General features: G+C 39.9%; 1 protein-coding gene across 1 annotated transcript in view; it reads right to left on the reverse strand.

The window, feature by feature from the left end:
- Nucleotides 1-247: 247 nt before the first annotated feature.
- Nucleotides 248-16173, reverse strand: part of EPB41L4A (erythrocyte membrane protein band 4.1 like 4A) — a 2214504-nt gene continuing 2198578 nt past the window's right edge. The window contains exon 22 of the mRNA XM_044064468.1: nt 248-1268. Coding sequence (XP_043920403.1) covers nt 1140-1268 — 129 coding nt within the window. The 3' untranslated portion in view covers nt 248-1139. The remainder of the gene's footprint in view (nt 1269-16173) is intronic.

The raw sequence follows: 16173 nt of genomic DNA on the forward strand, positions 1-16173 counted from the left end.
ATTTTTATCTGTTATATTGTAAAACAATGCACAAAATCCATACACGCAGGCAAAAAGACTTATTTGTAATGTCATAATTATATATGTTAAGATTGTCAAAATCAAAGTGAGACAATTAGAAAAAATACTGTCGGGCAAACACAGCCATCCACTGTATAATATTCAAACATAATCAAAACTGAACCTGCAGACACTTTCTCACCAAAAGTGCTCTTGCAATTGTAGAATAAATACTGGTAATAAAAAGTTAGTGTAAATCAGTTTACTATAGGAGAAATTAGGGAAAATAGAAAATGCCTTTTTGTTGCTGGGAAAGATGTTTCATGAACAGCAATAACCTTGAATAAATAGATACCCAGATAGCAGTATGACCTTTAATATCAGCCACACACTGCCCTCTGAATCCAGTAATGTCAGCTTAATAAATAAGGAAGGGAGGCAGAAATGTCTGCCCCATGACTAAAAGTAAAGGTCCTGAAGATTCTAGTAAGAGGAAAAATAAAAATGTTCTGAGGGAAGTGGATGCATTCATATGCATAGGATGACAGTTAAGACTTTGTTAATAAATCATGATTGGTGTAAATGTATTAAGTATAGCAGAAAATTAACTACTGCACAGAAGTGACAAGTGAGGAAAATATCTGGTGCAAGTCCAAGAACAGAAACATGGTAATGTTGTTTCATGCTGAAATGTATAACTGTACTTTTTCCCCCAATGTAAAGCCATACATAATACAAAGCAGCTTTTTTCCATCAGGTCATGATTCAAACTTAGACATGAAGCAAGAATGTCATTATATTACAGCTATGTATGAAATCATGCTTTATCCAAGTAACTTCTAGTAAAAAGACAAATAACAAGAATGGTGTCTGCTTCCTCAACAAATACTGCAGTTCTCCTCTTTTGTTGCTATACCTCAGTTAAAAAAGTCATGCTGATTTTATGATCTACAAAACTGGTTATCAATTGCAATCAACTGGCAGGGGTAAATGAACTTAATTTATCACAGTTTGTTTTTGTGCCAGTTCCTTTATAAAGTCTGAAGTTATAGACTGCTTTATGCTTTCAAGAGGATGGTGTGTGGGATCCTGGCTGTTTCTTTACAGTTTATATTTTCAAGAAACATTTGTCACTGATGTCATGTTTCTGCCCTAAGTCGTGGTGTCTGCACTGTTTTCACAGCTTTTCCATTGTTTTTTCCATCCATGTTAGTAACTGAAGCTGGAAATCTTCCTTCAATCAGATTCTCTTTGGATCCAGTTTTGCGCTGTAGGAAAAAAAGGAAAAGACAACCTTGTAATATAAACTCAGCATATCATTGTCCATTTCACTACAGAACTGTATTAAGAATAAACTTACCATAACAGTAGATGAATTAAATAAAAAAAAAAAAACTAACTGTGGCACTGTAAAAACATCAAAAAAAAAAAAAACACAGATGCCCACTAGCTCCAGGTACAATTTTTATTTAAAAAAAAGGTGGCTTTCATCCACTTGTTTACTGCAAGTAAACTACAGTTCTCTCATCACCAAGTTTAAAATCACTAAAATGCTTCTATAAATTACATAAATTACTATAAATAATAAAATTATAATATAATGTTATAAAATAGTCAGTACATTCATTGCTTGAATAGAAGGAAGTTTCTCTGTTCTCTGTGAGAGAGGGAGCTTTGAGCAGCCTATCTGTCCCTAGAGGAGTGGTTTCAGCCCAGAAATTAGTAGTTTATTGGCCATTTTGGGCTAATTTCTATCTCTTTCATTTCCCTGCTATAAACCCACATTTGCAAGGTTTTTGTGCTAGTATACAGCTCAGCAAGCTCCTGCCTGGTGCCCTGCAGAGTTCTACAGCAGCAGAGAGACTTTGGAGTGATTAAGTATCATTTGTCTGCATTTTCTTGTTGCCTTTAGCTGATTCTGCCTAAAACACCAATTTTCTAGTGTTTCTGTGATTTAAAAAGCTTGTTTCAGCTACATATTGTACTTATTTTACTGCCTGCACTTTAACAAAGTCGTTTTTGTGTTTAAATTATCTGTTTAACTGTTGTAGGCTCAAGTGTGATAGCCATTTCTGTGCATTTAAAGTGTTTTTTTGATTGTATCTGCTTTATTTTCTGAAAAACAAAACAAAAAAAACAAAAATAATATATACTTGTTTCTGCCTTTTTAAGCTAGTATAGTCCAGTTTTCAGGTTAGTGCTGAATTCAGGGCTGTGTTACAAGTTTCTGTGTTTGCCCATACCTTACTTGGATAGGACGTTTCTCTGTTCACTGTGAGACAGGGAGCTTTGAGCAGCCTATCTTTCCCTGGAGGAATGGTTTCAGCCCAGAAATTAGTAGTTTATTGGCCATTTTGGGCTAATTTCTAGCTCTTTCATTTCCCTGCTATAAAACCCGCATTTGCGTGGTTTTGCACACTGGGCTGCGCCAGTTAGCTAGGGTATAACTATTCCAAGCTCCACAAAGTCTACTCTTCAAATTTTCCCTTGGAACGAGACAAACTTTCACCTTAAGCACTCAAATCATTCACTTATCATCCCTGCACTTGCCCAAAACTCATAGCAAGCACTAATAAACCTTAGACCCCCCCCCCCCATACTGTAGAGAAGGACAGGGCTCTCTATTCGACCTTACCAGCCAGTCAGTAAAACAGTTCACTGTACCTACCCAGACATGTCCAAAGGGCAGTTTCAGGTGTACACTCTGATCCAACTGGCGAATCTGGGCATTTTGAGGCAATGTTACAATTGCCTCATGTACACAGACAACCCTCGCCTCCTTCCACCAAACACTAATACATGCGAGAGATGCAATTATACAGCCAAACTGGAGGCTAAGCTCTCTCAACCCAAGACTGGACCAGGCAGTCAGGAGGAGAAGGGAATTACTTGCATCACACCACCAGTCTCACATAGACCTATGAAACGAGCACTGGCAAAAAATACAGATTAATACACAAAAACATACTTGGAGGCTCTAAATAAAAATCTGCAGAAGCAACAGAGACCTCCAAGGCAGACATCCAAGAAACCTCCACCCCCCCAACACAAACCATGAAACACATACTTCACAAAACCAGTGTGCCACACAATCACAGCCCTTAAGGCAAAATAACATACCCAACACACTAGCAATAGGTGACTCTATAGTCAGGCACACTGACATCCCACTCACTAGGCTGAACAAGGAGAAGGTTACTGTTAGCTGCCTGTCGGGTGCCAGGATCTGCCACATAACGCAAGCACTCAAGTCACTCCAGAACAAGTACAAATATGACTCTGTCATTGTCCATGTTGGTGTGAATGACCTGAGCCGTACCTCCCTGGACTACATGAAAAGACACATGGAGGAGCTCTCTGATCACATAGCCCAGGCCGGTATGACCCTGACTAGCATCCTGCCCTCTCCAATAATGATACCACAGTATAGAGAAAAAAATATCAATTTCAACAATTGGCTAAGCTTTTGGTGTCATTCAAAGGGGATCCAGTGTCTTGTCAGCCTGGGATGACATGCTCGACAAGCCATGCTGCTTTGCTAGAGACGGCTTGCACCTGTCACCCTTAGGCTTTCGAATACTGGCCAAGGCTCTTGCCACCACCATAGTGCCTTTTTTAGGCAAGGCTCAAAAGACAAACCCACCGCCATAAATAGCACAAATAACAAAAAACTGAGGGTAATGCTACTCAATGCCAGAAGTCTAAACCTCAAAATGCACGCATTCGAGGCACTCCTCAGTATGGAGAAAATCTATATATGTGCAGTAACAGAAACCTGGTTTAAGGCTCCAGAGAGCACCCCAGCACTACCAGGCTACAACTGATACCATACATTTCGGCCACAAAACCCGGACCGAAATACAAAATGTGGGGGAGTATCCATATTCATCAAGGATACCCACACCTCCAGGTTAGTGGCACAGCACGATGCTTCAGAGATCATCCACGTGCAGCTAACAACTGGCAAAACTGCTATTCAAATTATAGCTTGCTACAGATCACCCACCATGTCTCAGGACCCCCACTCCGCATTCCTGGAAAAACTGGGAAACATAAAGGTCCTACCAAACACCCTGATATTGGGTGATTTCAATTACCCAAACATTAGCTGGGAGAACTACTCAAGTACAAACTCCCTTGCCCAACATTTTCTAGAATTTATAAACTCAAACGCCCTGGATCAACTGGTCAACACCCCCACCAGAGGTGACAATATATTGGGCCTGGTCATCACCAACCGGAGGTCAACCCCTTGCTGGTTAGATCTGGCCATAAACTAATCACTCTGGATATCCACATTCCGCCACCACCCCCGGTCAAAGAAACTACTGTGAAAAACTTTTCAAAAGCAAACTTCACGTTACTTTAGACCGTGGTGGGAAGTTTCAAAGCCCCCTTGCTAAAGGATAACGCTGTCCAAGCTGCAAAATCCTTTACTAATGCACTCTACGGGCACCTATAAGAATGCATGAATTGTGCTATCCCAAACAAAACCAAGACTCATTCCTCCAAGAAAAGGAAACCAGTCTGGTGGACCCCTGCCATAAACAAGCTATACAATAGGAGGAGGAAACTAGTACAGAAAAGAGTAAAATCCCAAGAAGGGAAGACATCCCTGATCAGTATCAGCAAGAAACTATGTTCCCTCATAAAATCATCCAAGGCTAGCTTCGAAAGAAAAATTGCCATGGACTCCAAAGATAACCACAAGGCATTCTTTAGCTATGTCAAAAATCTAAGTGGCAATTCTCAGAACTGCTCGGAGTTAGTGCAGAATGGCACAAAACACACTGAACCGACCAATATAGCCAACATCCTGGCAGACAGGTTCAGTGCTAACTTCAACCCCCTCTCACCCCCAAAAGGGCCCATAACTATACCAGAAGAATGTAGTGCCCCTGAAAGCACAGACATTCAGGTTAAAACAGCCCTCTCCAAAGCCAAAAACACAGCATCAATGGGACCGGACGGTGTCCCAGGCTGCATCCTACACGAGCTCAAAGATGAACTAACCCCTCACCTAAACACACTGTTTAAACTCAGCCACTCCGCAGGCTAGGTGCCCACAGAGTGGTGCACAGCAATGGTTATTCCACTCCACAAAGGTGGAGCCACAATGGACCCCGGGAACTATCACCCTATAAGCCTGACTAGCTTGGTCTGCAAAGCTATGGTGCGCATCATCATGGATCTCATTAACAGAGACATTGGAAACCTCCAAACACTGGACTCTACCCAGTTTGGCTTTGTTAAGGGCAGATCATGCCTCCTAAACCTGGTGGACCTCTTTGAGACAGTTACCAATGCTATAGACGACGGAAAGGTGGTCCACACAGCCTACCTAGACCTTGCAAAGGCCTTCAACACCATTCCCCACCCAGGTATTATAGACAAGCTCACCAGCCTGAACATAAACCCCTACATCACGAGATGGGGTGCCAACTGGCTCACGGACAGAACCCACATGGTAAGAGTTGTGGGAGCTAGGTCTGACTCTAAACCAGTTACAAGTGGCATTCCCCAGGGCTCAGTCCTAGGACCCCTCCTGTTTGGCATATACTTCTCAGAGGTACAGGCAAGCACAGGAGGGCTATGCCTGACCAAGTTCGCAGACGACTGCAAACTAGGGGCTGTAATTGACTCTCCGGCTGACACAGACATCTTCCAAAAGGGACTCACTGAGACAGATACCTGGTGTCAAAACCATGGCCTCCAGCTAAATGCCAAAAAGTGCATAGTCATCCCCTTTGGAAAAAACAAAGTACCCACAAACTACCACATAGGTGGTAGCCCCCTAAATACAGAAGACGTAATAAGGGATCTGGGGACCCAAGTAGATAGTAACCTCTCCTTTGTTAATCACATTGCCAAAGTGGTTAGAAAATTGTTCTATGTGGTAATCACAAAAGGGTTTGCTTCCAGATCGAAGGAGGTCATTGGGCCCCTCTATGCATCACTCATCTGACCCATCATAGAGTACCATGCCCCATTTGGGATGTACCTTACAAGACACCTGCAACAACTGGAAAGACCACAGAAGTACCTCACCAAGAGGATCACTGGCCTCAAGCAGATGCCCTATGCAGATCGACTGAAGAAACTCCAGCTGTACTCGGTTGCATACCGCCTACTCAGAGATGATCTCTGCCTGACATACAAGGCCATGTCCAACCCAGAATTGGTGGACATGCTCTACCTAAAGAAAACCATATCTCCTCGAGCCGCATGCTCCAGGGATCTAAACCTCACCACAACAATAAATAGGATGTGCTGGTGGGATAGATTCCTGTCCCAGAGACTTCCCATGTTTTGGAACAAGATTCCAATCTACATTAGGCAGAGCTCCTCGATAACCCTCTTTAACAGAAACCTTGACGAGTGTTTAGGAAACAGAAAGTTTACCCCAGGGATCACTTCAATGGCTCTGCTGGACAGAGGTGCAGGGAATTAATCTAAGGGGGCGGCGAAAGCCAACACATTCTGGCTAGGCTTATAAATGCCTTCGGGCAGACAGTGTAGTACCTACCTATGAACCTAAGTAGTTAAAATCTAAATCTTGGATCTTTTGTTGACTAATAAGCTTGTAACAGAAATTCTGTCATTAATGCCTGGGAATAAGTTGCATTCAAAACTACCTGCCTATATAATTCCCATCCCTCTACAAAGGATTCCCAATCGCTTCCCCTTTCAAAGCATGGCACTTTTTGTAATATAAAAAACAAAAACTGAATTTTTCACACAACTTAGAATCCTTGTATAAGGCATTATTTATGTCTTTTTTTCTAATTGCATAATTGTATTGATAAATTCTAAGTTTTAATGCATTTATAGTCCTTCCTATATAAAGCTGGCCAGGTGCCACACTGGGCCAAATAAACTACCCCTGGGGTGTTGCAATCAAATTTCTCATTCAGGTAAATGGATCTTGGATATTACCCACTGTAATGGTAGAACCTTCAAAGATGAATTTCCATTACAAACTTATACTGTTGCCACCTATCCGGTATTTTTCCGGACTACCTGGAAATCAGAATGTTGGTCCAGTAGTCCAGAAAGAAGTGTACAAACTCCAGTATTCTGTTTATCTGCACAAACAGAATGCTAGAGTTTGTAAAAAGCAGCCAATTGAAACACATTGCTAAAGTTATGCGTTTAAAACTGGGACTGGTTAAAATGAGAGAAATAAGGCAAAGGAAGGTGCTCCACTCTGGGATGATGTAAGCATTTATGTCATAAAATAGGTGGTTGGGTGGGCAGGGAAATGGGCAGAGAGAGACAGGGTTGTAGGAAATGCCAGGGTGTGTGGCTTTGATCTGATTTTCGCCACATAGAAAGGATGAAACCCTACAAGCTTATCAGTCAACTAAAGGTCCAAGATTTAGATTTTAACTACTTAACAACTGCACTGACCATTTTAGAACATTATAATATAACTTATGTAATTTATAGAAGCACTTTGGTGATTTTAGAGAGAATATTATTATGTACAATATACTTTTACAGTATTCAGTTAATACATGTAATATAGCCATTCAATTACTAGATGGCAGGTTGTCTTTAAGATTTAAAAGTTGGCGATGGGAGAATTTTTATTTTTTAATCTGAAGAAGTCTGCAGTAGCAAGTGGATGAAAACACAAATTTTTTCAATAAAAATTGTACATGGAGCTAGTGGGCATCTGCGTTTTTTTTTTGTTTTTTTTGATGTTATAACAGCACAGCTGCAGCAGCCTTAGCTACATGTTTTTTTTTTCCTGCCAAGGACTTAACAGTTGGCCAGCTACCAAAGCTTCAGGGCACCTTACATGTTCCCAAACCATCAGTCAGCTTGAGTTGAGCTGACTAAAAAGAAACCCTTCAGAAAAGACAATGGAGATGAAGGGAGGGAGTGGCTACTATGGCAGTGATCATTAAAACATCTACTGTTTTGGTAAGTTTACTTGCACAATTGTACTGTGCTCAGCACACTGATCACTGCTGCAGTAGCCTTAGCTATTGGGGTAGATTATCCTAGCTTACTACTTTTGGGAGGCTGAAGGGGAAAGGTTCAGGAGCCCCTGGAGAATGGATCTAGCAAAGTCTGATCTAGACTTAGAGAAAGAATCATGCATGTAATGCCTTGTAAACATACATATACAGGACCAAGTTGCTACTTCCAGAATCCAACCCTTTCCTAAAATCCATACATGACATAATCAATGCCCTGGTCGACTGGGCCTTGGCTCTGCCTGGAATACTTTTGAGTATAGCAAAATTAAATAACCTGAGACAGCCACTTGGAAATAGTCTGTTTTGACATAGGCTGTCTCTTCTTCTTGCCCTCACATGAAATGAACAACTGATCCAAAGATCTGAAAAATTTAGTTCTGTCATGATAATACCCGAGTTGTGGAAACCCAATGTACAAAGTATCATCTTTTCCTCATTTTTAGGTTTAGGAAAGAAAACGAGAAGATGGATCATTTGATTTAAAGTAAACTTGGATGCATCTACATGCATAAAAGAAGGATTAGTTCTCAAAGAAACCCTGTTCCTGTGGAAAATGAGATGGGGTTGACTAACCATAACAGCTTGCAACTCTGACACTCTTCTTGCAGAGGTCAGAGCAGTCAGTAAAACAGTTTTCCATGTTAAGAAACTCAAGTCAACCAGATTAGCTGGTTCAAATGGGGTAAGTGTTAGCTTCTCTAACACAAAATTAAGATCTCAAGAAAAGGTCACTGTTTTTTGTGGGTGTTGGAGGCCTCTTATGCAAAACCCATTTTAAAAAAATTCTGACATGAGAATGCATCGAAAGAGGAGGACCCATGGGCAGACATACTGAAATGGCCAATAAATGAACCCAGATGGAGGAGTAAGAAAGGCGATAGGATAGTAACTCACACAAATGTAAAACCAGAGAGCAACTAGCCCTGAATGGGTGTTGGTTGTGTTACTGATACCAGCTAGAAAACCTTTTCCATTTGCTAATATATGATTTTTTAGTAGCAGGATTTTTTTTACCTCCACTAGTACCTGCTGCATGTCCTCAGTAAACAGGTGCCTAAAGGGAATTAAGACCCTATTATCAATCCAGTCAGTTCACATTGATGTTGACTGATGTTAGGTATAGCAAACACACCCTTATCTTGTGACAGTAGATCCATTATGTTTTGAAGCTTGTGGTAATTGCTCCTCCAAATGAAAGTAGAACCACTGTTGCCTGGAAAGAAGGGAGTCACTAAGATGATTTTGAGAAATTTCTTTTGCATCTTCAGAAGTACCCTGGATATTGGTGGAAAAGGTGGAAAACCATACAGGAACATTTCTGTCCAAGGAAAGGAAAAAGTGTCTGTTTTCCAGACCTTCTTGTATGGAATTCTGTAAAAGAATCTTGCCAGCTGATTGATTAGAGAAGATGCAAAGAGGTCTACTAGAGGAACTCCCCAAAGAAGGACCAAATCTTGGAAGACCCCTGATCTAGTTTTGATTTGTGAGGGTCTCTCCTTGTCTGGCTCAGCTACACAATTTTGCTCGGACAAAATGTAGGACGCCTGTAGAGTGAGACTATGCTGTGAAACTATACCCCATGGTAACATGGCTAGCCTTCAAAGGGGGTATGACTTGGGTCCCCCTTGCTTGTTGATGCAGTATATAACTGTGGTACTGTCTGTAACAAATTGAAGGGTCCTAGATACCAAAGATGATTCTGAGAGTTGAGTGCCTTGGTCAGGGAAAATGTTTCTTTTATATTTATGTGCTTGTGATTGTCCTTGTGTCCCACAAACTCTGCACTTTTATTTCTCCTGAAACTGCTCCTGGAGCAAAGTCCATGACGTATGTGGTTACTAACTGCATTGGGGCAAGAAGGGAGAAGGAAAGACTTGGAGGGAAGTCTGCTGTCTCTGCCAAGTTATTTATTTTCTGAGAAACCCCAGCACTGGGATTTGAAAAGACAAAGGATGCTAGTGCTCAGAACAAAAATACTTCAGATACCTTTGTATCTTTCTCATGTGGAGTTTTGTCATGGAATATAAGAATCATAGATGCCATGAGACCCAAAATCATTAAGTATTCCCTCACAGTGACCAAAGTGAGTAGAAAAACCTTAGCTTGTGTAAGAGATCTCTCACCTAAGTTAGAAATTCCTGACACTTTGAAAAAAAATTCTGCAAAGATAAGCAAATCATCTAAATATTTAAGAATGTGGATATATGCAGCCTGCAATGAGCTATAACTGGAGCTAGATAGTTTGTGAACACTCTTGGTGCAGTGCTCAGTCCCAAGGGTAAGGCAGAGAACAAATAATGTGATCCAGACACACAAAACCTTACAAAATGCCTGAAGTCTTGATTAATAGGGATGGGGAGATGAGCATTTTTTAACTCTAATGTTACCAGGAAACTTGAATGAGGAAGAAAAGTTTAAATGTTGCAAAGTGACATAATTTTGAACTTGAGCACTATCACAACAGGTTTAAGAAACAAAGATCCAGAACAGGTCTTCTTTGGCATTAAAATCATCCTTGAATAAAAACCTTTCCTAACCTGGGAAGGAGGAACTGGTTCTGTCACCCCCTGGGGCAGCATATGTGAAAGTAGAAGAGCCTGGTATGATGAATGAGGAATTATCCCATGAAAAGGAGGGATTTCCTCCCACTGCAATCCATTACATTGATGAATGATCTTCTGATCCTATTTACCTGAAATTATCTGTTGCCAAAAAAATATAAGTGGAGATTCAGACCTTCTGCAAGGGAAAAGGGACTGTCATTCTGACTTGTTGGACTGTCCCTGGTTTGGGGAGGGATCAAGAATTGTTTTTGGAACCCCCTTGCCATTTCCTCTCAAACCTGTTTATTTTGTTTTAGGTCAAAATTGGTTGTGGGGCTCTTAGAAAAGTTGGGCTGAAAAATATGAGATTCTCGAATCAACTTACCCCTTTTATCACATGTTTTGATATTCCCTGCAGCAGAAGAACCAAAAACTAAATCTATATAAAAAAAAAATAATAAAATCTCATTTTTCACATCATGTGGGATGTTCTGTTAATGCAGCCAGTCAAACCTGCTCAAAATACCAGTGGCCATAGCCCTAGAAGAAGTATCAGTTGAGTCATACACACACTGTAAACAGAGTTGTGATTTCTCCTCACAAGAGGAAACTGCAGACAAAACATTCCTCATACTTTCACAATTGGTCAGAATAAATATGATGATATGAGCCTGACCATTCAAAATTTTGAAAATCAAAGTTGAAGAAGCCTACACTTTTTTCCCATACTTGTTAATAATCTTCCTGTCCTTATTAGAAAGAGTAAGATTGGAATTAACCAAATGTTTAGCAGCAGTAGGATTAACCAAAGCTATAACTGCTGAGTCAGGTATGAAACGTGTTTATAAAAACATAGACCGAGGAACGTAATACAATCTATCTGCCTTTTTAGGGGCAGCTGGCTATCAGGGAACTTGCAGCCAGTGATACCCACATCCTCCAGAGTTGACAGAATGGGTGGAATGGGTGAAGATTCTGGAAATTTCTTCTGTAACAGCTCATAATACTTTCTGAGGAACTCAGAAACCTCATTGTTCTCCCAGTGAAAACACTGGCATATTCTGGAAAGAGTTTTACAGAAAGAAACCCCTCCCCACATTCAGAATTAAAAATTGTGCTCTACTCTGAGTTTGAACCAGAAAACTGGAAAAAAGAAGTATCTGTCCCTCCATCTTCCTGTCCAGATTCAGAATCTAGGATCTTTTTAGGAAAATATGTATCCCTCTTTTATTTACCAGAAACCACCTTATAAAAAGGATCAATAGCCTGAAGCTGAGTCAGACCCAGTAAACTGCTCCTGTCTAAGGAAATATGAGGAACAGAAGAGACATGTTTACTTTTCTCTTTCTTTTTTCACAGGAAAATGGGGCCATCAGTGTTATTAATAGCAGCAACAGCTTCCCCAGGAATAGCCACAACATTCTGACCTCTCCCATGACTGACAAGAGTGGCTCTCCCTTGTCCACTAAGGGATCTCCAACAGCTGCACAGGATATGGCTAACCTCCCAGTCCACACTGGCTGTAGGTGCTACACCAGTGGGATCTGGGGTAAAAGATAACTGGACTGAGGAACAAGCTATGGCCACAGCGCAGTCAGCCACCTGAGTAAAATTGCTAGTTTACCGTAGTGGCAAATGCTGTTTGCTTAACTTTTTCTTTTTGTGGCTGGAAGAAGGACCAGCCATGGGACTGGCAGTTAGTTCCATGTCAAGCTGAAAATAGTTCCTCTTTCCCAGGGAAAACAAACAGGAAAAAGCCAGTAAAAATTTAATTTCTTTAAAAGTCACTTTTTTACACAAAAAATGCAGTAAAACACTGACAGCTCAAAAGGTAAAATAAACCCAATTTCTCCACAGAAACAAGTTTTAAGCTGACGGGGAAAAAGTGAGCTCCCATTTAAAAGTACACTGTTCCATGATAGTCCATTAAAAACTAGGTTAAAAATAACTTTCATAAGCAGGAAAATACAAAACTACAATTTTCTTTTTTAAAGTGGAAGGTTTTCCCCCCAAACGGAACTTATCTGCAATGCAAAAGAAAGTCTGCACAGGAGTGGTATCTGAAGGGCTTGACACACGCAACTGTCTTTTTAGTCACTTCAGTTTGAGCCGACTAACAGTTCTGGTATGCATAAGGTGTCCTAAAGCTTTGGAAATTGGCCAACTATTATATGCTTGGCAGGATATAGCTCATATAGCTAAGGCTACTGCAGCAGTGATCAATATGAAGAACACCACCCATATACTTCCTACACTTCGAGCATAACACTAAATAAAGGGTTCATAATGCTTTGCACCTTAGACTATTCTGTATTAATTTTGCTACAGTTTTTATGATGCTGTAACCTAAAATGGATACAATTACTCAGATTTAAGAAAACAAGGAAAGCAAAGACAGCATTACATTATTGTACAGTCATCGTGTCAACCAGACAAGTTGTTACATGCCCATTAATTTTTAACACAGTTCGCTTTACAAGTCATTTTATTTGAGTGCAGATATAGTAGGTATTTTTTAATCTGCAGCTTCACTCCAACAGCATTTGTAATTCATAAGTGGATTGGTGATGCTGTTGGCTAGTAGATCTGCAATACTTTTCTTTAAAAAGAACAACACTTACTTATAAAGATACTACTTAAATTCGCAATGTAGATATGTTGTCGTCTTCCTGTCTACCCGGAACATCTGAATAACTTTATGGTTGTTTACTTACAGTTCTCACTCAACAGCATATCCAGGATGATGGAAAATGTCTCATATACACAGAATGAATAGGGTATCTCTGCAGTCATTATGAATGCTGTCATGCTACAGACATAATTAAAAATAAAATGGACACGCAGCAGAACATTTTAAATTGTCTTACTAGTAAAAGTCCTGCTGTCCATTAACCCACATAATTAGCCCCACCACAACAAAAAGATGCTTTTCCAGTTATGTCATCAGTTGGTATTGGTTCCATACCACCTAACAACAGGATGATGATGAAGATTATGCTGTTGTCTTTTGCTCTAACAACTTAATAATATGAATAAACAGCAGCTTGGCAACTAGTTGCAGCTGTGCAATATCTACTTCTTGTTGACATAAGTCTGAGTGGGTAGTGAGAGCCATTACAGTAAAAACGAAGAATGAAGACTGATGTGCACTATGAGCCATGACAAAAGAAATTGCAATGAGAGGCCCACTCTGGAGAAACAAGTGATCTGTAAAGTAATAATTAGTGCTAATGATAATAAGCATGTAAATTTATAAACTCTGTTACCAACTAACAAAACAATTTGATTGTTGGTGCACTATTAAACATATAACAAATATAAAATGTGTTAAATGTGAATGTAAGTAAAATATATATAATATGTTTGAAATATATGTAAATATATTAAAAATATACTAAAAACATTAAATATATTAAATGTAAGATGTTAAAAACTAAAGGACGTTTGTAAAAGTTAAACAAAACATAAAAACAATCACAGACTTAACAGTAAATATTGTGAAGAAAAACTGGATTACTTTTAAATCCGACTGTCATGAAAGGAGATACTGCCAGCCTAGCTATCTGGAATTTTGTAAATAATTAATATGTCATTTTTGAATATTAACATGATTTACGTAGGAGTGTAACAAAAGGGAGATACTGTCAGCACAGCTGTCTGGAATTTTGTAAATGGTTATGTGCCATTTGTGAATATCAACATGGTTCTTATGCCTGTTTTACAAATGTATTAGAATGGTATGTTATGTGTATATCGAACTGCTGGTACAGAAATGTGTGCTGAAGAGATATTTTGTAAAGAACTAGCAAAAACGTATATGCACTATTGTAACTGTTTAGATGTATACATTTTAAATAGTAGACTAAAACACAGGAGATTAACTTGCAAAACTTCAGAAGAATAGTTGAAATTAAGTTACTTCATGGATGGGCCATAAAGAAAAGATGTTATCTCTCAGTTTCAGTGCAGCAACAGACACAATGTCTAGAACTAGAAGCTTTTTGTATTGTCTTGAAAGTGTTTACTGTTTTATGACTTCCAGGATCTGCCTTAGATCTAAGAAGGGCCCTTGTTTGTGTGTTCTCTCAGGTAAATGCTAAATGCTACCAACTGCATCCGTGGGGGGTTTCACCTAGTATAGTCAGATGACAAGAAGTGATGTCACTCTGCAAGCTATCAAAGCAGTAATATTTGGGATATTAACTTAAGAACTCTCTGAGAGAGAGACTCAGCATTTTGTATTTTGTCTTTGACCTGACAAGAACATCCACACACCACATCTGCCTGCTTGTTGCTCTGTAAATAAGTTAACTAAGGTACAGTAATTTCTCTTAGATACAGTAAAGAATACAGTGAAGTATAGTTTAGCTGTTTTCTATATTTATTTGAGACTGTCCTGCAATGTTGTTTTAAATATTTCCTGTGATTTTGAACTCTGGTGCAACTGATTATTTACTGAGTACTTTCTTGTTCTTTTATTATTAAATATACTTAAACCTTTCACTCTGGCTGATATTTGTGAGACATATTTAAATACTGAGAGTACTTGCAAATTTATTTGGTGACACTGTGTAGGCCACTCCTAATAGCCTTGCTCTTGGTCAAACTACCATTTGTATTGATAGTTACATTACACAGTGAGATTGGACACCCTTTGTTAAGGGCCTTAAAGCAGCTGATAAAGAGTTGGCTGGTGAAAGTAATAATTACCATATAGTCTGGGCAGAAGGGGGCATAGCTAGTGAACCTGTGCCAGCCTTTCCTAGGTGTGTGTGTGTATGCGTGAATAAAGCAAACCTCAAAGTGTGTGTGCGTCAGCTACTTGGGCAGGGGCACAAAGCACTGGCTGGACAGAGAGGGTACTGGAGGTCTTGGCTTGGCTATTCAGCTGAGATCTCAACTCTACATCTGTGCCAGTGGGTAGTCTTACTGGGGATCTGGAGAAAGAGGGAGAAACCAGCCCCAGACTGACTGTGGTCTCTGTGTTCTCTTAAGGGAAACTGCACTTTAGTGTGTGTGTACTTGTCATCCTCCCAATGTATGTCCTCCACTGGTGCTACTGATGAGGATTGAGGCCCCTTGATTACTGGGTCAGTGGTGGACTGTCACACAGATGAACATATGACTTATACTCTGGGTCAGGAACCCCTTTTTTGGCCATATTCATGAACGGCTAATTTCTAAGCCACATACTTGATAGTGCTCCATTTTGCATTCATTAAACAGGTCTATACAATGTGTAGAGCAGCCAAACAAATGTAAACAGTACAGTATATTAATGAACGCATAAGCAGACAAATTGCATGATAATTAACCAATCTAGTATGGTAGAGGCATCCAAGAAGCTACAAAGTAATCATGTAGAGATGGTGTAACCCTTTGTCATGAACACTAAAACCTACAGCCACCATCACACTTAGAATAAAAAAGCAATGTTAGAGACTGCTGCTGCTCTCTTGCATGTGTATGTGCCACAAGCTCAAATCTATGCTGTTGATGTTGCTGATAGATCTCATCTAAGGAGAAGAAGGGTGTTCAGATTCCATTTAACATATCATGGACTGCACGTCAATGAAACAGAAGACAGATAAAGAGTTGATAGGGAAACACAATACGAACTCAGCAACTTCTGCTGCCCCCAC

The sequence above is a fragment of the Protopterus annectens genome, chromosome 2.part2, assembly GCF_019279795.1.
Source record: "Protopterus annectens isolate FY-2018-M chromosome 2.part2, PAN1.0, whole genome shotgun sequence".
NCBI lineage: Eukaryota > Metazoa > Chordata > Ceratodontiformes > Protopteridae > Protopterus > Protopterus annectens.